This window comes from Trachurus trachurus, assembly GCF_905171665.1.
Source record: "Trachurus trachurus genome assembly, chromosome: 14".
In the NCBI taxonomy this organism is placed as follows: domain Eukaryota; kingdom Metazoa; phylum Chordata; class Actinopteri; order Carangiformes; family Carangidae; genus Trachurus; species Trachurus trachurus.
The window spans coordinates 26,896,627-26,922,399 of record NC_139903.1 but is presented as its reverse complement, the minus strand read 5'-3'; the positions used below and the strand labels follow the sequence as shown (position 1 = coordinate 26,922,399).

General features: G+C 41.3%; 1 protein-coding gene across 1 annotated transcript in view; it reads left to right on the top strand.

The window, feature by feature from the left end:
• opcml (opioid binding protein/cell adhesion molecule-like) overlaps positions 1-25,773 on the top strand; it is a gene marked incomplete at its 3' end in the record, with an annotated part of 176,605 nt that overhangs the window by 121,555 nt on the left and 29,277 nt on the right. Inside the window, exon 3 of the mRNA XM_083986302.1 lies at positions 6,234-6,359. Coding sequence (XP_083842428.1) covers positions 6,234-6,359 — 126 coding nt within the window. The remainder of the gene's footprint in view (positions 1-6,233; positions 6,360-25,773) is intronic.

The window sequence follows — 25,773 nt, the reverse complement described above, 5'->3', positions numbered from 1 at the left end:
TTCAGTGCCGCTGTCATTACTTTGGACTGGATCCTGGAACATAAGATGCAATGGGTCCCATATGAGAAGCTGCCTTTGAACTGAGAAAGCTTGGCAATTTGAAGGCATGTGTCACCGCTTGTGCCTTCCACCAGCCAGTGGGAAAATCTAACCTAGTTTATTTCTACCTCAGCAAAGCAAGAGCAGCCCCCCCAAGTGTTTTATCACACTTCCCAGGCTGGTAGCTTCGGAACTCTTTCTTGTTCCCTCTCCTGGAGTAGGGCGTGCCTCTGAATTAACAATAACCACTGACAAGAACACTGAATGTAACCGAGATATCTGTCACGGATGTCTGTTGTTCCGAGATGAGACGGCAGATTGGAAAACTCACTGACAGTGATTCCTTTGATGTTTCGGTTGCATAGTAATCTGTTTTGAAAGAATAGTTAGCATCTATTATAGATTTGCTGAATGTTGGCACAGGAGCAGAGGCTTTGATGTCAAAGGTTCACCCTCTCCCTCTCAGTCTTAAGCACGGCATTTTTTATTCGTATTCTTTCCCCTCATATTATATCCAACATTTTTAACACTTCTATTCTCCAGATGATTTTCTTCCTTTCTTTTTTTTGACATTTCCAGTGTTCCATAAAAGTTGGGCTGGGTAACAATTTCCAGGACCCTACTAATGCAGACACTTTGACTTTGATAGATTATAAATGATAGTGTTTTTGTATTTATGTTTTTATTTTCATATCAGTTTGTATAAAAAGGACATTATAATACAAACTACAGTGGCCATTTTTCCAGTTGATTTACTCTCTTTACAAACTAAACCACCAGCATCATTAGTTTTGATCCAAGCATGCTGCAAGCTTATTGGATGACTGATGCTGCTAAAATGTACTCTTGTTTATCCAGTATTGGAATGTGTGAGGCATTTATCAATCATTGATAAACAGATTCCATGGGTTCATACAAGTATGTAATATTGATTCCCAGCCCTGCATAAAAACACCAAGAAAAGTAGATCTCATAAATCTCTTAAAAACTACCAAAGGAGACTGCTCTGCCAACAACAAGCCCATTGGTGGTTTATGTAGCAGATTATTATGACAGGAGCGAATGGGACATTGCGTTGCTGTAACATAAAGAGACAAAGGACATGTAGGGACATCTAAGGACATATGGGAGAGGCGGGCGGGTCAATTAAACACAGGACAGTGGGTTTTGATTCCCATAGTAGCTGTTTGCTTCATACATTATTACTATAGTAACCATGACAACAACGGGGAGCTGCATTCATGGTAATATATTTGTATCAATAACAACTCAACAATATAATGTGACGTGTAACACACACCCTACTGACAGGGGTCATATTAATGTATAGCCTATACTGTGTTTATTCAATCTTAAAGCAGAAACTTGGTTTCAAACTTTTGCTCTGAACGGTCCTGACCCTTCACACCCAGTGTCTTGAAATCTTTTTCTCATTCTCTCGAGGGGAAAAGTTGGAGCTAAGAGATCCACCACGCATTCCACGATTGTATTGTCTGCCTGGAGAATAGCCGTGAATGTATAATTCACATTCTGACAGGCAACAATGTACGGTATCGTAACAATGCATCCTATGCCATCATGTTTTTTTGTGCCCTGCTGATAACGACGCTCGTGCCCTGTATCTGCTCCTCTCCCTGTGAATGAAGCACATTTACCAACACAATGACAAGTCGACACCAGGAAAAAAAAAAAAAAATATATATATATAGCCTATTATATATATATTTATATTATCGCAAAGAAATACAGTCACATCAGCCCTGATGTTACACCAACACCCAGAGAGAGGATTCTTTTTTTCCCCTCCTTGGGCAGCCTCTTGATTCCATTTTCTAATTAATTACAGGCTGTAACACCTCGGCTGAGCCGACATGAAGAGTGACGTGTCCCCGGGCCCCCAGTCACATCCACCAGCGGCCCCCGTCGGCAGGGGAGCTGTGTTTTTAATCACCTGGCCACTGGCATTATCAAGCTGGAGGACCCGTCACCTGCGTCTGCAGACAGATGCTTGTTCGTTCGTCTCTGCCGGAGGTCGCCGCGGCGGAGACGCCGGGCGCCCGCTGTGTCCTCAAACCGCTGGGCTTCACCCCTCCATATTTAGAAGCCTCTTAAAGGCGCCGCATACCGCCTTTTACACTCAATGAATCATGAGCACATTAGTTATATGGCATTAGTCTAATTGCTGTAAACAGAGGATGACTGTGCAGAAGGATCCTCACTGTATTTCGCCACCGTGCAGTTTTGGCAGTGAAGCCGTTGGCTCGTTTTACAGCTGTCCCCGAAGGACCCCATTCACGCAAACATGCCGGAGACCGGGTTCTGTACGGCACCAAATATATACAGCGCTTCGTCCTCTGTCGGTGTTGGAAAACGCTCACAGCGACCTCCTGGGTGTTAAAAGACTATTGCCCTGCTAACACTGTGACCGTATAACCACCAACAAGAAGCAATATTTCAGGCGACGGGATCACAAGAGACACTTGGCTCATTTTCACCTCGGCGTTGCCATTCTAACATGGAAGACTTCCACTGTGTCTGTGTCCTGATATCTCACCTCCTCTCGCTGCTGTCAGCTCCAAAACCAGAAGCTGTTCTCCCATCCTGGTGCTACAAGCCAACAATGGCTCGTATATATAATACAACAGCATATGGACAGAATTGTCAGTGTTGTGCTGCACTCAGGCCTACACAACAACTGTTCAAGTGTATCTGTTTTTTGTTTTTTCTATGTACACAAATTAGATTTAACAAAATATGTCGACGGAACAAATGATGTTCTTGTTCAAACAACAGTATTATGAAATGTTGTCTAATATTCAGCATAAGTGATTCTGATCTGTCTGATGCAGTTTTCAGGGACGACTTGAAAAGAAATAATCACCACAAACTGATTTGGCCACATTTAGCACACCAAGAGATTAAAGGGAAAAAAGGAGGGAGAGAGAATAATACATTTAAAGCAGACTTGGACAGGAACCAAATTTCTATCTTCAAAATGTTCTTCAACCAGCCACGTATGCAAGGTTATCATCATTTAATAGTTTCTAAAAGTGCTCACTAAGCTTCCCTTTTTTTCCTTTAAATATGTGATTTAGCAGCATTTGCACTGAATCTCCAGCACTTGATGGAAAATCTCTGGTCAGATAACGTCTCCCACAGTATGAGACAGACCAAGTTTTAGGTTACATACACAAATAAAGATGCTTGGGTGCTCTTGGTGAATGCACCGGCGGTGACTCAGGTTTGGCTGTATTTTGTTTCCGCACAGTGAGTGAAAATGATTGGAGGAGAGGAGGCAGCCAGATGGCTGTGTAACATCAGTCTCTCTTTTTAGAAAAAAAAAAAAGTGTTACTCTGTGCCATGATGAACAATTTGCTTAACTGTTGAACTTTTGTGATCTTTTTCAACACCGCTTTGCCTCCTCTCAAAGAAACAGAAACACGACACAGCACTTTACACCAACTCCTGGGGAACTTTCTATTGACTTTCCATGTAGAAAAGGTGCTGAGAGTTTGCATAAAGGGTGTCAACAACGCCTAAAACTTGGTAAACTGAACGTAGCCCGGGGGCTCTCGGGTAATAAAGTGCACTAATTAAATAGAAGGTAGGAGGCAGAGGAAGCAGAACTCTGCTCCTTCAAGAGACACCTAATAACCCTCTGAAAATGTTCTGCACATCCAGGGCTTTTACCTCCCACCTCACTGCAGTGATGAGAACGCCCACACCAGGTTGTGTCAGGACATAGTGACATAACTGTTGGGCGTGGTTGCAGGTGCACTAGAGCATGTTTTTGAACCCACCCATCACAGAGAGGATAGTGCAAGTTCAGAACAGTGCAAGTTACATGCTTTTAAAGGGATAGTTCAACATTTAGGCAAATTGGCCCATTGCCGTAATCCATAAAGTCTTAGTCTTAGGTTTGTTACCTTTAATTGTCGGTGCAAGCTATTTTTAGAACGGCGGAGCAGAGCCGCGAGCTGCTCAGACCTACGCTACGGAGGCTAATGGGATTTCTTGGTTTCCCTCATCGAACTCATCAAACACACAATCCAACAACTCCAAAACGCTCTGGTGAACAAGTTGTGACCTGCACATTCACCACGCTGTGAGATAATAACGGAACGTTTCAAGACAGAGTTGTTTTAAGGTAAATTCATGGAGCAGTTTTTCAGCAAGCAGTCTCTGCATTTGCCTCGAAAACAACTCCATCTTGTAACGTTCTGTTATTGCTTGGTGAATGTGCAAGTCACAACTACAAGAGCGTTTTGGAGTTGTTTGATTGTGTATTTGATGAGTTTGATGAGGGAAACCAAGAAATCCCATTAGCCTCCATAGCGTAGCTCTGAGCAGCTTGCAGCTCTGCTCCGCCGTTCTAAAAGTAGCTTGCACTGACAATTAAACAAACCTAAGGCTAAAGGGATTATGGCAATGGGCCAATTTGCCAAAATGTTGAACCATCCCTTTAAACCTGTCTTCTTCAACTCAACATCAGTTTACGCACCAAAACCTCTCTCCTGTCTGGCATCTTCAAAGGCTCAAAATGCAGGTTTTACTCCTGCTACATTACATTCACATTAATGGCTGTTAATCCATTGTTGCATTTATGGGACAAGAGGTCTTGTAATATGCCCTCTGAGTAATGCAACCTCTTTGTGAGTGTGTGTTCTTTGTGTGCAGTACACATTATAACATGTATTTGTTATGTCTGGAAAAACAAAAACTTGCTTTGCCTATTGAGCAGTTCTTTTTCTCCGGGATGAAGACAATATGGTCATCTGGCATTAAAGGGCTATAATATTCACTGCATGGCTCAACTCAGCACTGGTCTTTGTAATTATATGGAATAAATGTTGCGTATAATTGTCCTTCTCAAAATACAATTCATTTGTCATCAGTTGCGTTTATAATCCTGTTTTGAGAACGGATGCATCCGTAATGTGTTAATGCCTGAAGAGAAATGAAGCAAAAGTTACTAGTAATGACTTGTAATTAATTAAGGGAGGGGATGTGGCATATACATATAAAGCAGCAAATAAAATGTAAATCTCCGAGTATGCGTGGGTTTAGTAGTGAGTGGTAACATGGTATGAATTGGTTCGGAGAAAAGCAGGCTGCACAGTGTCCTAGACAAATTGACCAGGCTTTAGTGGCGCACGCTAATTGAATTTAAAGGTCAGTGGGGTGCAGAGTAGCATATCACTCCAGCTCTGAAGCCCTGGCAGCGACCACACATTATGACATTACTAATTGCCACAGCATATTTTATTTATAGACAAAAAATGTTTCATGTGTTTTACTGTATGTTTTATGCAGTAAATACAGATCACAGGGTTGTGTGACCAGTTGACAGGGAGTGGACAGTATGTACTGTAGCCAGCCCTGCAGGACACCATCACATGAGAAATCATTCAAGTCATGCTGATAACTCAGTCAGCACTTGCTGGTCTAATGGACCGAAGAGCTGCTTATTGTCAATGTGACCAAAGTAAAAATACTCGATACTCACTGCTGTACATCCATTACATGACAACATGTAATGCTCAGTAATGCTGAGATTTTTTTGTCTTTCTTTCCATTCTGTCAGTGCCATTGATTTTGTGCATAAAGCAGTAGAGACCAGCACTGTAACTCATGTGAGAAAATAAGATTAACACAGTTTATATGGCCAGTAGTGTACATTAGTTGCCTTAATTTAAATTCAGCTATCGTTTTTATTGCTGCTTATGTAACACAGTTATTATTTCTCATAAAAGTGCCAGATAAAATTATTTTATCACAAAAAAAAGAAAAACAGAACACAAGTGAAGCAGAATCACTTCTGACCCTTGATTTCAGGCTTCAGTTTTACAGGGTAGACTTAATCAGAAAGCCAGACGCACACAGACACTTAAACACACACATACTGATCAAGATGAAATAAAGTCTTACTGCAAATCAGTCTGATGCTTGTCTAATGAGCAGTTTGGCAAAGATATAAGATGAAGAAGAAAATCAATCATGTATAACACCACAGTGAGCCAGAGAATTGTCAAATTTGTCAGCTAATTTCATGCTAATTGAGTCCCCAACCCGGGGGTTATTTTTAACCTCATCGCCGCTCCCATCACGTGGAATAGTGAGCCCTTTGCTCACGTGTCATTAATTAAGCTGAAAACATCAATCATAATTTTATTTTTTTTCTCCCCCTCCTCAGTGCCCGCCAGGATCACTAACATATCAAAGGACATCACAGTGAACGAGGGCAGCAACGTTAATCTAATGTGCCTGGCAGTTGGTCGTCCCGAGGCCAGCATCGCATGGAAGCATCATTCACCAAGAGGTAAGACACAGCGCTTTTTTTTAAATTTTATTTTATTTTATTTCTTATTATTTTATTCCATTTTTTACATGTTATTTTATCTTATTTTATTTCATTTTATTTTATTTTATTCAATTTTATTTTATTTTATTTTATTTTATTTTATTTTATTTTATTTTATTTTATTTTATTTTATTTTATTTTATTTTATTTTATTTTATTTTATTTTATTTCATATTATTTTATTTTATTTTATTTATGTCCTTATAGACTCAAGATTGCTACCTACATACAGGAAACATGATTACTGGCTGTATAAACAACCTTTGGTTTGGTACAGAATGAGATGTTAGAATGTTAAGAATTATGGGATTTATGTCGTGATTTGATATCATCTGCCTAAAATCCTTAATCTAGGCTGTAATGCGGATATTTCAGTTTTCTTCTTTTCTTTTCTTTTTTTTTTTGGTTGTCAAAGGTAATTCACGAAACAAATGTGTGAGAGCATTACCTCGGTGTAAAGGTGATTGAACCACCACTCCTACTCATGTTGCCTGATGTCGACAATCCCACGCAAAACACACACCTCCAACACTTGCTTCATATGAATATTCGCCCACGCGCAGAATAGCCGTTTACCTCCGGCAGGATCTCAGTCTGTATACTGTAGCTCTTCTGCTCGCATAGGCAGAATATGATTTATGATGCACGGTGCCAGCCTTTAATCTATTGACTAAGGCCTTGTTTTCTTTTCAACTCGGTGGATTTGAGGGCTGAGGCTGCGCAACCTGTGGCCTGACAGGCCCCAACTCCAATCAACCGTTATTTGGCTGGAGGCCACGGCTGGTTTGGTCTGTTGTGTTGTGCTGGCACCTCTCAGCCTGAGGGAGAGCCAAGAAGCTCTTCTTGCGCTCCTGCATGTGCACGCCTGCATGTGTGCTGTGTGTTCTAATTGTGTCGACGCTATGCGCTTCCCGCCGAATGTTCAGCCGTGTGAGTCATGCGCTGCTTCGCTATAGGATCAGATGTTCAGCCCCCCCAACATGACGTGAATGCTTACAGCACAGCTGGTCCCCTCTCCCTCCACATTACCTAGAGCCAGCAGAATCTGGTTCTCGCAGCACAGATGCCCTCTGCCACCTCAGCCGTCTCCTTATTTACCGGTTCGCCAATATTTACTCCCATTATTATGATCTTCCCACAAACCATTTGTTTTAAGTGTGGTGTTACAATCTCTGAGACTTTTCGTAACCCCCTGACCAGATGGTGCATTCACACTACCTTCCTCCTCGTTCGTATTTTTTGATATTCATAGACTTTCTAACAACATCTCCAACCTAAACAAGCAGACAGGTCATTTTCAAACCTCTGATAGGACCCACAGGACTGTCTCCTGAAATGAGGACAGTCTCACAGTGACACTTCCATAGGCTAATTCCATCTCTGTGATATTTTGGTCCAACACCAGACCTGCAAACTGTACTGAGACCCACCAGTGTTGCAAATTGTAATGTTTACAACAGGGACTGATAAAAGTCACATTAAAAAAATATGTGCCTTTAATGCTGACATGCTTTTTTTTCAGTACAAGCTACAGTTTAGCTTCACCAAGAGTATATTCACCAAATCACAAAGTAGGAAAAGAAGAAGGGAAGAAAAGAGAGCATCTCACTGAATTATTATATTATAGACACTGTCAAAACCTTTTTTTCTGTTTTACAAGAAGAAAAAAATCATACAAAATGTACCATGTGGTTTGGAACTATCCCCGTGGTAGAAAGAAAGATTGGCAAATGAAGCAATGGATTCGCACTACAACAAAGTTATACACAGGCATCCATAGCCAAAGCCTGATATGCCACATCCATGTGTTTGTGTGTGTTTGTGTGTGTCTCTGTGTGTGTGTGTTATTGTCAACAGGAAAGATAATAGGTTATCTTACTTGACACTGCTCTGAGTTGCACTAATGAAAAGCGGGAGATGTTTGGGCAGCCAGAGAAATTCTCACTGGGAGTCAGAGTCTTAAATGTTTTTCCTGCAGAGTGGCATTTTCCTGACTAGCTCCTCACCGTTTGCTTTTCATGTTTGTCACCAGCGATAATGGACTGCTCCCTCAGAGGATAGTGTTTGTATCTGTTAGTACAGCAGTGAAGTGAGCAGCCTTCTCCCTCAGTTAAACTGCATTTCTAGAAAATTTTCAAATCAGCCTTGTAGCCTGCCTCTGCTATTTGATAGTTGTTTTTTTTCATATATGTGTTTATTTATATATTTTTTTTCTCATTGGCAATATCATCTAAATTTGCCACACTAACACGGTGTCAGGAACATGAGCAAATGTACTGTAGCAGCTGATGATGCAGAAATGTTCCTCACCTTTCACCATGAAAAGTGACATGAGAAAATTGGCTCTGGCAAACGCAGTGGAGGAAATTATGGAAATATGGAAACAATATTAAAGTTGCACTTCCTGATTTGAGCATGAAGTTGATAAACGAAATGCAAACTGAAATACTGTCACTGCTGAATGTGACGTCTCTGTTTGTTGAACGAGGGGAAGACAACGCAGCGTCTCTGCCGGTATATCCTCCAGCAGAGATTCTGACCCAAAGTATGACTTGTGCAGAGAGTAGCAGCCCATAAATGTGTAGTCTCTAAGGTCGTTCACTTAATATATGTGCTCTGTCAATTTAAGCCTCACCTTTATTTTGTGCACTGCAGTCCTCATTTCAACTCAGTGGGGTCTACATAAATTATTCAGCAGTGTCCACTGAATCCCTGGCTGTTGGCCACTAAAAGGATTAGAGGATATATAGTTGGGGAAAACAGTTTGTTCAGGGGACAATGCAATATGGATCCATTCAGCCCATTAAGACTCATTAAAGTGGACAGGCTGTGAATGTGCACTCTCTCAAATGTCACTTTGTGCATCCTTCCCCTTTCAAGTGGCTACAGAGTGGATGGTGGCTGTGATTTTGTCTATAAGTTTGCTAGAATGCTCCTTTTTTATACACGTATACGGTTGTATACACTTATATATACATATTACTGTTGTTGACACTCACCAACATACATTATGCACTCTGAAAATCAAACATTATTTATTATTTCTTCTATATTCTCTTGATTAATATATTTTTCGTCTCATATTTCGAATCCGTACAAATACTTTGCAAGGTATGAAACTTCCATGACGACTGACGGTCGATGTTTTGATAAATTGCCGGTGTCGAGGCTGACTGACAGTACCACAGCAGCACAGACAGATGTTGTCAGCTTGTGATTAGTCTCCTGATGAGTGCCATTCACAGTGTTACACAGCAGAAATGAATGGCACGCCATTTGCAGTGATGTTGCCCTCCAGAGTGAACAATATTCCAGCATCGCCTGCCGACACAGGTGGAGCCGTTATCAGTGGAGAAAGAAAAAAGATTGTGTGTGCAAGTGTTTCTCTTAAAAATATATATACTGTATATACAAGATGAAGGATTCTTAGGAAATTACATTGCATAAAGGAAAGCCTTGCATGTTTTTAGCTGAAGGATAGAAAACAGGACCTTGTGATTGCAAGTTCTAATATTTATCACAAGTGGAGAGGGAGCGATTTTTTAAATGTCTGTTTCAATGAGGAAGCTTTTTAATATTCCAATATCAATACATACAGGCCTCTTAAAAGAGCACTGGAGCATGACACGGTTTATCTACCAAACATTCATTACAATGGAGCCCTCAGACAGAATGAAAGAGCTGGATAAAACAAAAGGAAATGCCTACATGGGTGCTGAAGAAGTGACCATTTTCAGTATTATGCAATATCCTGGAGATGTTTAAAATGTCCAGATTGGATTTTGTTGGTATCCGGATGCTCTGGATATATTTTAATACGTAGGTATCGGCTAAAGCTGATCATAATTAGATCCTGTTAGACTGTACTGTGCTATATCCACCTCAACCTGCCAGTGTTGCAAGCTGAGGTGTGTGGGTCTGCCTGTCTTTCTACAGTCAGACCCACACACTGAGCATCTCACTGCATTTTTAAGTGGAAATCAGTGTGTCTTGAATGTGAAAAAAATAATTGCTCTGACTGATGCAACAGAGTTAGATTTTCCACTCGGATCTTGGTAAAACACATTGATTCAGTGACCTCTTGTACTGTCTGTCTCCGTTCTCTTGCTCTCATCCAAATACCAGTGAAAAAGATCATTTATTTTGACCATAATAAAAGTCAAAAGTAACAAGCAGGGTCATATCAGCTGTCAAATCGATTCAAGACCAGTTATATTTTATTTTTATGGCACCATGTAACCCTATTTAACAAGGCACTTTACAGTTGAGTCCAAACCTTACAATACTGTAGGCTCCCTTCACCAGGAAAAAACCTCCAATAGGAGCAGACACAAAGCAGCTCCACACCTGCAGGAGAGAAAGAGAGGGTTGCTAATAGTCTGTAATTAATATTAATTCCTTTGGTAATGTGAAGACTAAACGAAATTGAAGCTGTGTGTGTCTGCGGTCGAAGTGCTTTCAGCAGCGACCAAACAAAAAGCCTTACTCTGTAACACTGTGCACTGATGGTGTCTGTTCACACAAATTCAACAGGCTGATTCATTTGCTTTCATGATCACAACAAAACAACTTGAGCAGGAGCCACTCCATCATCCAAACTTTGGTTTAAATCAATTGAATGTCTCATCAACCCATCAGAATTGGCAACAAGTGCAAATAGTGTCTAGGTCTTGGTATCAGTGAGACTGTCCTCCTGCCCAATGGTTGTCTGTGCAGCCTATTACCATAATTATAGTCAACAAAACACATGACTTTGACATAGGAAACTTGTTCAAACCAGTATACCCAAGGTGGTTGAGAATGACAGGGGCTGAGGTCCTGTGGGACTTCCAGATCCAGACAGACAAACCGGTGGTGACCAATCAAACGGACATTGTGGTGGTCGACAAGCTGCAGATAAGGGCAGCAGCGATAGATGTAGCAATCCCAAGTGGCAGCATAACATCAAGAAGAAAGTACATGAGAAGCTTGTGAAATACTAAGGGCTGAAAGAGGAGCTAGATAAGATGTGGGGAGTGAAGGCAACTGTGGTCCCAGTGGTGATAGGAGCAGTAGGGGCTGTAACCACTCACACCAACCTGGGTGAGTGAGTGGCTCCAGCAGATTCCAGGAACAACATCAAAGATCAACTGTCCAGAAGAGCGCAGTCCCAGGAACAGCTAAGATCCCACACAAGACCCTCAGGCTCCCAGGCCTCAGGGCAGTATTTCACTATTTCAGGAGATATAGTAATTTTAGATGGTTGGATCAATCAACTTAGTTCTCAACGGGCTGGGCTTGCCCGACCCATGCAGCCCACAAACCCACAAATGACTTGGGTCAGGCCTCGGGCTAGACAAGCCCCCAGTCACCTCCCTCTCTCTCGAAAGGGTGATATATGGTCACGTGCCATGTCAACCAGCACCGTAAATAGCTGATCTACATACAAGCTCACAAGGCACTCTTACACTGCATTGTTTTTTTTTTGTTTTTTTGGCCAGCTTCAGGCTTGGAATTGATGCTAGTAGTGTTGTAGTGCTCGAGACCAGCCTTGGTCTTGTCTCAGTTGGACTTGGTTCCCCAAGACCAGTCAAGACCACAGCTGAAGTGATATCTTCTTTTAACTGCTAATGTCTATCTGCTACTCACTCACTTTTGTTTATGTAATTTATAGTTCAATAACTCAATAACGAAATGTAACCATCTGGAAAACGTGCTTGTACCAGAGTCAAAAATGGGAGGAGACTTCAGCAGGTTCTTTGCTGTGTTCTTCTATTCAATCCAAACTTTGTTTCAGTTAGGTATGGTTTAGATTCATTCATTATATTTTATTTTTAGCTGAAGATTAAGGTAAATATCAAGCCACATGATTAGTATGAGTATTAGCACTGAATACAGGAATGGTTTTGGAATGGTTTTGCATTGGTTTGGTCTCAGTCTCGGACTTAGGGCTCTACTGTAGTTTAGTGGCGTGGCGCAAATGTTGTGATCTGTGCACACCACTCACAGGTTTAAATATAGGTTACTAAATGTGAGTGTCTTTATTAGTGGTAAAAGGGTGTGTTTTGTTTGTGAGGTTGTTTTTTCACACACGCCTTCTCCCATCCTTCTTTCCCACTTGTGCCGGGGTGCACAGTGCACAAAACTTGAAAAGTGTGCCTGGTCTACGAAACTAGAGCCCTTGGTCTCGCCCCTCCTTGGTCTTGGGCTTGACTCGGTCTCGACCCCCTCAAAGTCTCGGCCTGGTCTTGATCGGGTCTCGGCCACGGGTTAGGTGGTCTTGGCTATAACACTAGATGCTAGTGATTCGGGCTGCGTTGGGTCTGAGCGTCAACACCCATGGGTTGGGTTTTAATTTCCAGGCCCGTTGAGAACTCTAAATCAACCTAATGGCTGTTCAGGTTGGAGGATCAGCATATACCCATTGTAAAGGATTCATGGCACTAAAACTTAGCCCCCTACCTCTGCTAACTCACTAGTCACAGCTAGTTAGCCACATTATGACATACAATCTGTGACCTATACTACCTGTGTTGCTATGACCTTGCTAGAAACGCACAGCATCTATTGCATGCATTCTACCAGTAATCATTTCAACAAGAAAATTGCAGACTTGCGAGGGAGTGATGGACACGGGGTGAAGGACCACGGACACGAACAGTCTCATCCTAATTGGTTGGAGTGTATGCATACAAATTACAGTGAGTTGTCAACCCTGTATAGCCCTATAAAAGGCTAAAAGCCTGTGTGAAATAGAACAGTTAATTACGATCTCATTCATGTATGGGCGAGCAATGTATTCTGTGGGCACTTTACCACAGATGTACGGTCTATAATTGTAAAATAATTGGTTAAAGTCAAATTTATTTAGGACCCTGATAATAAAACAATATTTTTCAATAAAGCAGATGGTTTAATTTGCCAGCTCCTTCATCCGAAACATATGTAACAGGATTTAGTTTGTGTCTTTATTGTGACATTGAACCAGTCGCAGCGTTATATGAAGGACACTTAATAGTTTATGACAAGTGTGAGAATCCCCCGTCATATTTAATCACAATATGAGTGAACACACAGTGCTGGAGATAATCTTAATTTAAAAACTTCTTTTTAACTATGATGCTTTTACTCTTCACTTTTGCTATAGATGCACTGGACTGGATGCAGGCCTATGGTAGATACAAAGGGAAGGTTAAAGGACCCATGGACAAGCAGATTATAACAGAAATATTCTGTATTTGATGAACTCCTGAACTGGACCCCCAGACTGTTTAATCATGGTGGACCTATGTATTTACACATATTAATACCAGCTAAATTTAGCTAAGCAGCATATGTGGTGCAAATGTGCTAATGACCCAATAATGGCTCATTGAACCTTGTTATTGTCCTGATGTGAATTTTTGATTTTACACAAATAACAACTCAACAGTATATAAATGAATGGAATCCAGTTTGTACTACTGTAATATTTCTTGCTTCAGCAGCAGTGTTGAGTCTGGTGAGTGTCTGTGCCAGATATGTGTGTTGCTGTGCCGGAGGTAGACTATAATGGATATGTAAGCAAAAAGCTCTTTGAATATGAGGAGAGAATAAATGTATTGGGTGTTGCCACTGTGCAGAGGAAACCCACTGTTATCAAGAGAATAGTTCCACGCTCGATTTTCAACTTTCAAATTTGGACAAATCTTTACAGAGCAACACAGAGTCTCATGCAGCAATTCCCTACAAAACAGAGCCAAGTATTTATTTGCTGTGCTTTTTGTGCAGCAACCAAACTGTCAGCAGCTACAGTAGCATCCTGCCCACCATTATCCATAAGAGGCTGGGGAAGCCTGCCGTACCCTTTAGGGACAATCATAAAATAAGAGAGTAAAGATAAAAAAGCAAAAAATAAAGCCATGCCGGGCAGAATGCTGGAGGGAAACCCTGATGTGTTTGTTCCCCATGGAGCAAACACTTTAAATCTCATGATGGCTGACTTCGCCAAAGAGTCACTTCATAACAAAAGCGTCTGTGAGGTTTTTCAGAAATTCGGTTCAGAGACAGAGATCGAAGCTGAAGGAACACACATACATGTGTGTGTGTGTGTGTGTATACCTGTATATACATTTCTATTTAGTGCTGGGATAAGACAAGGTGAGCCAGAGTCAGCGGGGCTAAAACACAATAAGAACTGTTAAACCAGGTAAATGGTTCATGATGCCACAATAGAACTGGTAGTATTTGGCAAAGGGATATAAATCATACTTTGTCGTTGGTGTTGCAATATATTCAGTGACTATTCTTGAGGTCTCCTTAAGGACACATATCTGTGTTTTAACTGTGTATGGCAGTGATTTTATAGATATTGTTGGCATGGCTCAGGTTAAACCCTTTTTAACACTTTAATGTAATTTGTCTTTATCATCTAGTTTGACTATATGCATCACTATGGAACAGTGGTTGTCATTTGCTGCACAACACAACTCTATCGTCCTCTGTTTTAGCATAAACTGTTTTCAGACAACTGTTCTTTTTATTTGGATATGAAATTATAAAGTTAATTAATAAATTACATGCTACTGGATCAGTGCATAGATGTGCTGATACCCAATACCAATTATTTTTGAACATTTCCTGGTACTGGTATCAGTAACAGAACAACTCTGCCAGCAAGAGCTGAAGCTGAGACTATATTTCTGAGTTCAAGCCCTTTGCTTATCAATAGAATGGTATCAGCTCTATTGAGCCTCCTATCTAAAGTGTGATCTCTATCCTTACAGAGTGTGTCAGTCTCACAGAGCTGAATTTAACAAAGACCCACACCATGTACCCACCAGCTTCCCTGGCTCATTACTTTGCTTTCCTTAAAAATCCACACACTGAAGGGTTTATGTTTGAATTAGTTATTGCCAAAAAGGAAAAGGGGGGAGGTTACAGTTCTATGAGTTTCTATTCAATTCAATTTGGACAAAAGTGTCAGCTTCAATTACACCTCAGGCCAAAAAAAAAAACATTCAGACATTGAGATGCAAATGCCTTTCTTTAAAAGTCTGAATTTGAGTCCCACAATGGATTGATTTAATTTTTCTTTAAAAATGGAAGTAACATAAACTGTTAAAAAATGCAGCAACTTCGGCTCCTCTCACTTAAATCTGGGTCAAACTAATTGGTGCCTGATTGCCAACCAATAAAGAATTCACTGGTGCGAAGACTCAACTGTGCTTCACACAACAGAGCTGTATCAGTCTTGTAAGGATTTAAAAATGTATCTGCCATGCATATTCATGAGGGTTTCTTTTTTTAAAGGTGGACTAACATTTCTAAAGTTTCAGTGCAAATGACAAGGTGATGCTTGAAGCGCCTAAAATAGTGACTCTAACTTTAATCTCATGGCACCTTTTACAAATAGATGTCAGACAAATGCTCGTTGATATAAAATAGGAAAAAAAACAGTAATTTAGATTTTGAATAAAAGAAAATTGTGTTCTTTTATAGTCCACAGTCTTGAAAAGTGGCAGCTTTATAAAAGAACATGAATAAATTACATCAATGTAGAGTTTTAGTCATGGAGTCAATTATTGGGAGAATAAAGTGACCTTCTCACAGAGGCTGTTGAGAGATTAATGATGTGGACTGGAGCAAGGCCAAAACTGTGAAATGGACCTTAAAAGCAACACTTTGCCCAGATCTGAAGTCATCCCCGGTCCACATCAAAGTTAGCTCCACAGTTAGTTTTCATGTCCTTCATGGAGCACAGCAGCTCTGCTTAGTTTGGATTCCTGTCAGATGGAGTGGATTCCAATAATCAGTGGGGATCCTATAGACTCGGGGATGCTCCCGGCAAGTTTCATCGAATCACAGTCAAACTATTGGCAGATGGTACAATTTTACAGATGTCCCCTAAATATCTCACATGTAGACTCGGTACGTGCTAGATGCAGCATCAGGGGCCCCGTGTAGTACGGTTTTGCAGAACTGTAATGCATTGAACAGTGTCTCTATGGGAGGTTTAGAGCTGTCACCAGGAACCATCAGGTCCCCTCCTCAGATAAATGGGTACAAAGGACCAACAAAAGCTTATCCAACCTTGTATAGTCCCCTGGTTGACTCTTATTTTGGCAAGTGAGTGCTCCACCATTTAATTAGTAGAGCACAGAGCAACGAGTTAGGAAGAGCTATGTGCTGTGAACACTGTCCTAAAATAGGTAGGATGACTCTAATTAGCTGATTCTGGACATCTAGATTTGTTCAGGTCTCAGACAGGACTGTCAGTTTGAGTGTGAAGCTGGGATACATGCATTAGCAAGAAGCATGTTATAGACAGAGTTAGAGAAATGTCAGTGAGGTCTGATGAAGTGTTAAGTTAGTGAGGAAAAGCGGTCATCCACCAGAGCAGTTTTCCAGTGTTGGTATGGGTCTATGTCCACTGCCGTCTCCGAGTTCTGCTGTTGTAGGCCGTTGCACTTTAAAGGGGAACTATGTAAATCTGGTCACTTTTCTGCTAATTTGCTAACCCTCCTTCCGGCCATGTGCATAATTATGTCTTCAACGAAGCCGGCGAGAAAGACATCCATGGAGCGGTCAATGACGTTATTTGTCATGTACGTGTTACGATGTGTATTTGTGTAGTCTGATCTGTCATAAACAAGAGATTACAGGTTACAGGGTGTGTTTGTGTTGCGGTGCCGCAGAGACGAGAGCTGGGACAGCACTGATCTTGCAAGGTTGGTTTTCGACCAAGAGTCGCTCGGTGGAAGGCAGAGAGTCTCCATTCTCCCTGTAACAAGTTACAAGTCATTTATTTAACCATCACAATTACTCTGAATGTGTTTACTTAAGGTAAACATGTAGCATAGTTAAGCTAAAAAATCCTGCATGGTTCCTCTTTAAGGTTTGGGTCCAGTTGGAGCCTGTTCCAAATTACCATATCTTACTATATCTCATTAGCCTGCCTGTTTTCTAGGGGTGGCCTATACAGTCACTATCCGAGTTGCATAATATTATAAGAACCTTGCTTCCAATTTGCATTAATATGAGTGTCAACATCTACAGCTTTGATGAGAAGGTAGGACTCCCACTTTTCTCCTCCTCTCAAAGTTTGACCTCTGAAAACAACAGTATAGGCTAACGTTAGCTGTAAAGAGTTGTTCACTGATTTCCTGTAAACCTTTCTGTCACTTCCAATGAGTCCGTCCATTCTCCTCTGACCTCCCTCATCAATAAGGTGTTTCCACCACAGAGCTGCCGTTGTGTGTTTTTTTTTTTTTTTTTTTGGTTTGTTTGTTTCTTGCGCGGCTCTGAGTAAAAACTCTAGAGGTTGTGGTGAGTGGAAACCTCAGGGGATCAGGTGTGTCAGAAACACTCAAATCAACCGTCTAGCACCAACAATCGTGCAACTGTGGAAGATTGCGTGTTTGTTTGGTTTTTCATCCTCATATGTGGATGTTAACTGGAGCTCCTGATGCTGAAGCTCCAGTATTTTATGCTGCTTTATGATTTGCTCAATGGATAATTGCATTAATAAGCAAGAGCTTAGTTTTATTCTTTTTTTTCTCTCTCTTTTTTTTAAGATAGTTGTGCGTGTTTATTCTCTGTGTGGATCACAGTGTGTTACTATCCCTCAGCCCCTGGGAGTGAGTTTTCAAAAACAAGACGGAAAAAAAACAATATGGTTTGTGACCCCTTCCGAGTGCTGTGGGAATGTTTTTTTTTTCTCAAACCCAGCCTTTAGTTTAGACAGCAGTGGCTCTGTGGCAGGCAGCATCCTCAGCATTAATATGTATACAGCACGTTGTGGAGGCCAAGGAGTGGAAACCCAAGTCTCTGCCTTGTGGAAATGAAAATTCCCTTTTAACACCTATTCTCCAGCAGTCAGCAGTAACATTAGCTGATTGTTAATTATTTTCTGTTTCTACAGTTTGGGCTCCAGGAGCAATCAGTGGAGTCGGTAAACACGCAAGACGTCATGTCTGTAGCGCCATCGCTTTGGTACTGAGAGGCAATTACTATAAATCAGAGAGGGTCTAGCATTGGGTGATGCAGATTGTTAGCAGCGAGGCCGAAACACAGCGCTGACTAGTGAAAATAAATCATATAACAATAAAAGAGCCATTTCCCAATAACCTCTTCTGCGGCCTATGTACTTTTGGGAAGTCTCCAAGTAAGCTTTCTTTTCAAATTTATTGGCCAAATGCACTTCTAAAATCACAGCGTGGGAGTGTGGGGTGTTGTTTGGCTGTTAGAGGTGGCAAAGCAGTGTGCGGTTGTTGTGTGCGCAGGGTGCTGATGTAGGTGTGCGTGTGTGTGTGTGTGTGTGTGTGTGTGACCGCTTTGCATGGGACCTGGAGGGCTCTCTCAAACTTTCAGTTTCACCCTACCACCCACACACGGCGCAAAAGGCTGTGAGAAAGAAGTGCCAAGCATTCAAGGAAGAAAAAAAAGAGAAAAAAAAAACACTTTGGGTGAGAGTTGGTGAAAAAAAAATAAAGGGAGAGGGTCTGAGTGCAGCAAGAGCGTCAGTGAGCCAGAGATAGAGTAAGAAAAAAAGGAGGAACAGAGGGGCACAGGGGGCTAAAGCAAAGATTAGTGCACCGCAGAGCTCCCAATTTCCTCTTAGCTGTGTCTTATCCGGAGCGTTTTGCAGGTAAAAGCCATCAGAAAACTCTCAAACTGCTCCGAGGAAACGACCCCCGCTCCCCTGCTCTCCATCATTAATCACACAACCAACACGAGAACCCCCCTCCCCTCTCTAAAAAAAAATCATTAATAACACATAGTAGGTAGACATTTGCACTCACACCTGTAGTAGTAGACGGGAAGGGCCCGGTTCACATTGTCTTATCTTTTGACTGTGGGTTAGGAGGAATAATGTTTCTTAATTAATTGCTGTATATCAACGTAATGACTTGTTGAAATACCTGTGTTGTCGAGGGCTTTTATTCACTGGGTATCATTTGAAAGAGATGCTTGGTTATTTGAAGACTTTTTCTTTTCTTTTCTTTTCATTCAGAGGCTCAGCAGTCACAGCTTAGCAGTTAGCTTGTTAAAGCTCATGTTTTATCAATTTAATTTAAGGCTCGTTTTGTTCTCTTTCATGATTTCTTCTTATTCTCACCAAAAAAAAAAAAAACATAACTGCTGCAAGACCTTTTGCAGATTCTCACTCTAAATATTAGCTTTGTGAAACGAGGACACTGATGCATTTTAAACAAGCTATTGGTTCGGAAGTGAACATGAAGAAAACTGCCGGGTGTTTTTTTTTTTTTTTTTTTTCTGGGGACACGTCTCCTTCAGTATTTGCCTTCACAGTAGTGACCTGCCAATATTTTAATCCTCCACCGGGAAATCTCCCGCCATCGATACACGCCTGGAATCACCGGAGGTTTTCTTCTCCTGCTCACTGGACTGTGCAGAGGTGGAGATAACAAGTAATTTGGGCATGAAGGACACAAGGTTCTTTATGAAACGTAAACTTGTTGTCTTGCCTGAGGTGCGTTTTTAATCAGCCATTGTTGGATTCTCCACTGCTTCAGAATTTAGAAGGAGCTCCAGCCTTTTGCACCCCGCTCTGTGCACTCTGCGGCGTCTTTGTTTCACTTGACTTATGCTTTGTCCGTCTCTGGTGAGGGGTGTTCAAATCCAAGAGGGTATTTCTCCATGAAATGCATCAACAACTCTGAAGTTACACAATGTTCTGTACTTTTCCTGCTTTTTTTTTTATTTTTTTTATCTTGGAGCTAAAGCGGCAAAAACACGTTGAGTCCACTAAAAACACAGTTGGGTAAACACTACGACTCCAAAATCCACTTTGTGGTGATGTGTTTGATGACTTGTTTAAACATGCATAGTGTAATGGACAAAATCTGACACATGCACACACATAAATCCATAATTCCGGTTAACACACCTCATTTTACTTAGCTGTTACTGACATGTTGCACAATCTAATTCACGGTCAGAAAGTAAAGTCAGTTTTCAAAGTTGTGAAATTGTGTCCTGCCAACGCGGGGGGGGGGGGGGTGTTGGCAGTGACGCTTGCACATATTGTTCTGATAATGGACTACAGATGCCTCCCTGGTTGCAGAAGGCAAGGTTGAACAGTTAGGAGACTTCAGCCACACCTTGTGGGAACTTTAGCCGGTGCAGATGCAGAGACAGCTGTTTCCAACAGATCTAATCAATAATGCAGCAGTTCCTTGGAGGATCCTCTCTGAGCTCCAGCTGGAAGATGCCTCCCACTGTTTGCTCGTGAATGTAAGTTTGGGAGAAAAAGATGTTGGATATACTTACAGTATGGTGGCCCACAAGGCTAAAATTGCACTGCAATGTGTTGCAACACTTCTATTAGGAGACAGGAGCTGCACGTTCAGAGCCCCATACTCTGCCAGTGTGCAACACTTTTCCTGATGTGTTTGTGTTTTTTTTGTTGCTGTACAGTCTCTGTCTTGCAGCATTGCTGTTTACATGTTTGTTTGTTACAGTACGCTTTCGCATTTTGCAGCATGTGCTTTTTTCTGTTTTGTATTCTTCCACGTGAATCCACATTGTTTCTGAATGCTGCAGCTCTTTTTCTCCTAATGGAAGTGTTTTGGGCCATTGCAGCACGTTTGTCCTTGTCAGCCTGTATAATAGCTCTGCTGGTATATTAACTATCCATTTCTTTCTTTTGATAACCTCTCCAATACAAGGTCAGTGGTATTCTGTGGTCCATACAATAGCTCAGCCACCTACAATGTTTAATCAATACAAATGAATTATTTGAAGCTTGTTTGAATCCTCAGGTTCCAAAAAAAAAAAAAAAAAAAAAACCTATTAAGACCTCTGGTGATTGGCCTGTTCCCAGTCTGAGTTACAGCACTTGCACCTCATAACTTCAGCTCTGAAAGGCTTTTAATTCACTCGGTGGTTTTAATTTTGGGAAAACACCTATTGATTGATCATTGTTCTCAGGAAAGGTCATGCATTTAAAATGAATGAGACAAACGTCTGAGGTAGGGGGGGATAGGGTGGAGAATGCTCGGCAATTAAATCATAATGCAGCGGGAGGCGGTGTTTGGGGGGGAATGGGGGGTTGCTGGCTGCTTCAAGTGGCCTAAGCAGCACATTCAGGGGGAGTTAATGTGAGCGTGAGATGGAAAAGAGAAAATGATTCTGCTGTCAGAGGAGCTGGTACGACGTGGAGGGAGGGAGGAAGGGGGGAGGGGACATCATGACTCCAGGCTGCTGTTGTACCTCGCTTAATAGCGCAGATCGAGGAAACAGACAAACAAACACACACACAGACAGACACGAACGCACACAGAACAAACAATAGCTCGCGCGCAGGGGTACACAGAGGGAGTGGCGGGGCCTAACTTGCTTTTTCACAATTGACGCCATCGAGGACTTCTAATTTTTCAAGCAACTTATTGGAGGTGTCAGGAAAGTCAAACATGAGGAGTATGAAAGGATATTACGTTGCTGTTAGACCAGCGGTGGCGAGAGCAAACCTCTTGTTGAAATGAGAAATGGAGGAGGCGGCGAGTCGCCTGCTCTTATTGCGAGGATGCTCGTTTGAAATATGGCTTCCTCTGTCACACGCAGACGTACAGTATACAGTGGTCTCTCATAAATATGATAATATCTGACAGCGCTCATTAGACTCCCTCACGTCAGTCAGGCATTGATTTACAGTTATGAGCTTCCTGCTGTGTATATCTAAACTTGTCTTATATGACTCTGGGAACTTCATCCCCATGCTCCTTCATATGTATTTTAGCCATAAAATAATCCTGAATTCAGTGTGCTGTGTTGAGTCTTTTGCAATTATGCAATACTTCACCTCCCCGCCTCCCTCATATGTCCAATAATATGGAAACATATCACACTCAGCACTGCTAGATGGCACAAAAATGCAAAGTGTATTCTCATCTCTTTGCACATTTGCTGTGTATATTTATGGAGCTCACTCTGGGTGTCTCACCTTCTCCACAACTTTTATTTTCCCTCTCTTTATTATTTGTCAAACATTTAGACGACCTACATACTGGCAGAGCGCAGTCTCTCTCCCTCTCTTTTTTTTCATAATTAAGCTGTTATCTCACCATAATTAGGGCATTGTGAAATAAAGTGTAACCATTTTTCAATATATAATTTGTTATGCTCTGCTGAGAAAGCAAAAATTTTTTATCACCATATATCAAATTACACTGTCCCCATTCTGTCAAGATGTGAGAAACCAAGCCAAGAAAGTGGAAGTAGTTTCTTGGCTGTGAATGGATTTATTTATTTTTTATTTTTTTTTACTTTTCTTGTCTTTTGCTTGGGGAGAAAAGTGAGAGCCCATCCACATGACTTCAAATTAGAGGCATGGGAATGAACTGATATGATTCATCTCTTTCATTTGTTCTAGAGTTGTGTGTTTTTGATTTCATTTCATCCCAGTCTATTTGAGTGGTATTTGAGGCACGTCCAAAGTTCGACTTCCCTCCCTCTGTTCAGGGCAGCAACAGTGGTGCAAGGTCAAGGTCACATCCCAGCAGATCATTTCACGAGGGCCATTACAATTTCAAACCACTTGCAACATAATATATCACAAAATAATGACTACATGTCCTCCAACTTAAACAGCCATAACCCAGACAACTGATCACTGCTACAATAAATGATACGGTAGATAAGATGGCTTTTTTTAAATTCAGGCAGTAAAACTACTTGGTAAGAAACTATTGTGATTTTGGTTAAAAAATCTGTACCTTAATGTGAGACAGTCTTTGTTGTCATGGTTACACTGATAATAATGTATTTAACTGTTGAATGTTCATGGAAACATCATAGACTGCTGGTTTCACATGGAACCTAGTCTGACGGAAGTTCTCTGCTGCGATTGGCTTCTGATTGGCCAGAAAGAGCCACCCGGTGGAAGTCCCGCCTTCGTGTTGCAGTTTTTACAGTCCCCTCGGAGAAAGGAAACACAACAGGAATCACGGATATTTCGCTCTCCTAGTTGAAAACGGCAACTTTTGATGCAGATTTGCACATTGCAATAAGGAAGGCATGCTCGATTCTTTTGGTGGATGACTGTAAAGATATTCAAAGAGTTTAGGGACTACGGATGGAAAGTAGCTAGTAGATCCGGTACAAGGCATCTCTTCTCATTTCGAGACTAATGTTATTTTGCACATTGTCCCTGATACAAATACACTTATTAAAACTAAAACTAAAGTTTGTTTATGTCAGTGGTTCCCAACCTCTTTTGGCTCGTGACCCCATTTTGACATCACAAATTTCTGGCGACCTTGTCAATCAATATGCGCCAGCTCAGATATTTTAATATGCTGCATTTTATTTGAACTTGACTTATATTAGAGAAAGTGAAGGTATAGAATACAGATGTTTAAGATTATGTGTGGTGTTTTTAATCATAATTTAAAAAATAATAATTATTAGTTAAAATATATATTTTTATCAGTAATTTTTTTTTTTTTATCAATTATTAGACATTTCAGGCGACCCAACATGGGGTCCCGACCCCAAGGCTGAAAACAGCTACAGTGAAGGTTTCATCTATCAGGCTTGGCCCATCGTTTTCAGTGAGCTAGCGAGGGTAACGCCGAACAACAAGTGTAATCAGGCTTCACCTGTTTACCTATAAACAACCCATGCTTATTTCTTTTACATGTAAAAGTTGCATTGCAAACGTCATTTACCATTTTTTAGGTGTTACATCTTGCAGAGATTTAGCCATTTTTTGGTGGGTGTGTCACACCAAAACCAGTTGTGTTTTTCTTTCTTTTCTTGTTTCTGTGATATTTTGCAAGTGCACCGCGCCTATGGCACCACCCACAATAATTGTGATTGGTTGAAAGAAATCCGAGACGGCCGGGGCGTTTTTTTTCTTCTGACCAGCCAAACCTTTCTTCTCTGGAGAAAGGTCTACATGGAACCAGGCTCCACTCTCCTCCATGTCTTTTGATGAGCCATCCATCCACACCAACCCCCTCCATGCTGTTAGCTCACTGGGTTGATCAGGGGCCCCATATAGTGGCTAATCCTCGCTGTTCGAATCCCCCGGTGAGTCCTTTGCTGCATGTCATTCCCCGACTCTCTGCCTCCCCATTTCCTGTCTATCTTTACTCTCCTGTCAATTAAAGGCACCCCCCCCCCCCCCCAACAAAAAAATAAAAAATAAATAAAAAAGCTACAACCACTAGATGTTGCAACAAAATATAACTATGGGTGATAATATATGGCTGCACAAACGACCTGTGGGCGTGGGTTTTCACATTAGGACAGTTTCCTTCTCTTGGTGTACCAGTTGCATGTTGATCTGACGCCGTCTCTCAGGGATACTTTTTATGTAACTCACGCTCGGTGCCACTCTGCCTGAGGAGGAGAGGGAAGTGTGTGTGTCACAGCCATGTCAGATGTTGTGATAGAGATCAATGCCACGCTGTCGTTGTTATGATGCTAATTTATCTCTTCTAACATGATGAAAAGTGGGAGGATAAAGACGAAAGCAGCATCTGATGCCTTTGTTTACGATCAATGGTAATCAAAGCAGAAAGACACTGCAAGCCACGTCAGAGACATCTATTGTTGTCATTAAAAAGGACCAAATCCCAGTACCCTTAATTGATGCTTTAATTACATCATTGCATAAATGACTGTTTTATAAATCACATTTCCTACATCTACATGAGGCGGATATTAACTTACATTTTTACCTGGATTACATACTAATTAAATTAATGAGTGGATGCAGTATTGGGAGCACAGTGAGTGTAAACCCATACTTAGTGATTGGATCCACTGACGTAAGCTGAGAATGATTATCATTCACAAACACGGCCAACTGATGTTCATATACTATTGATCTGCAATACAGAAACATAAGCCCACCAGTATTATGTCAGTGTAATTAAGAATTGTTTTTAATGAAATGATCTGCTGAGTCGTAAAATGCTTACACAGATAATTTACTTCACTTGTTTCCAAATGTCAATCAGGAGAGAGTAATAAGAGAAAGAGATGAGAGTTTTAAGTTAAGTGACATTTGTTGTGGAGGAACAAACTTTGGTGCTTTAGACCCTGGCAGGAGGTGGATCACCATGGAAACAATCCAAAAGTTAAGGGACCTGAATCTTCCCTTGGGAGCCTGGAGGCTGTTGATGGTGATGAAAGATTGAACTATGTGAAGGAAACTTCTGATCAGATGGTTTGATTACAGATCCATGGCTGAGGTGGAGAATGGTTGGTGATGTCTCACAGTCCTCACACTACTGAATGACAGCAGAGAGAAAGAGAGAACATTTGATTGACACCTTAGAGTCAATTGGCCAGAGGCAATCATGTAAGGTCATGATTGGATGGACATATGAGTGGGTGGAGCTTGTAGAGAGCATGAACAAGTGCTTTTGATTTGAAAGAC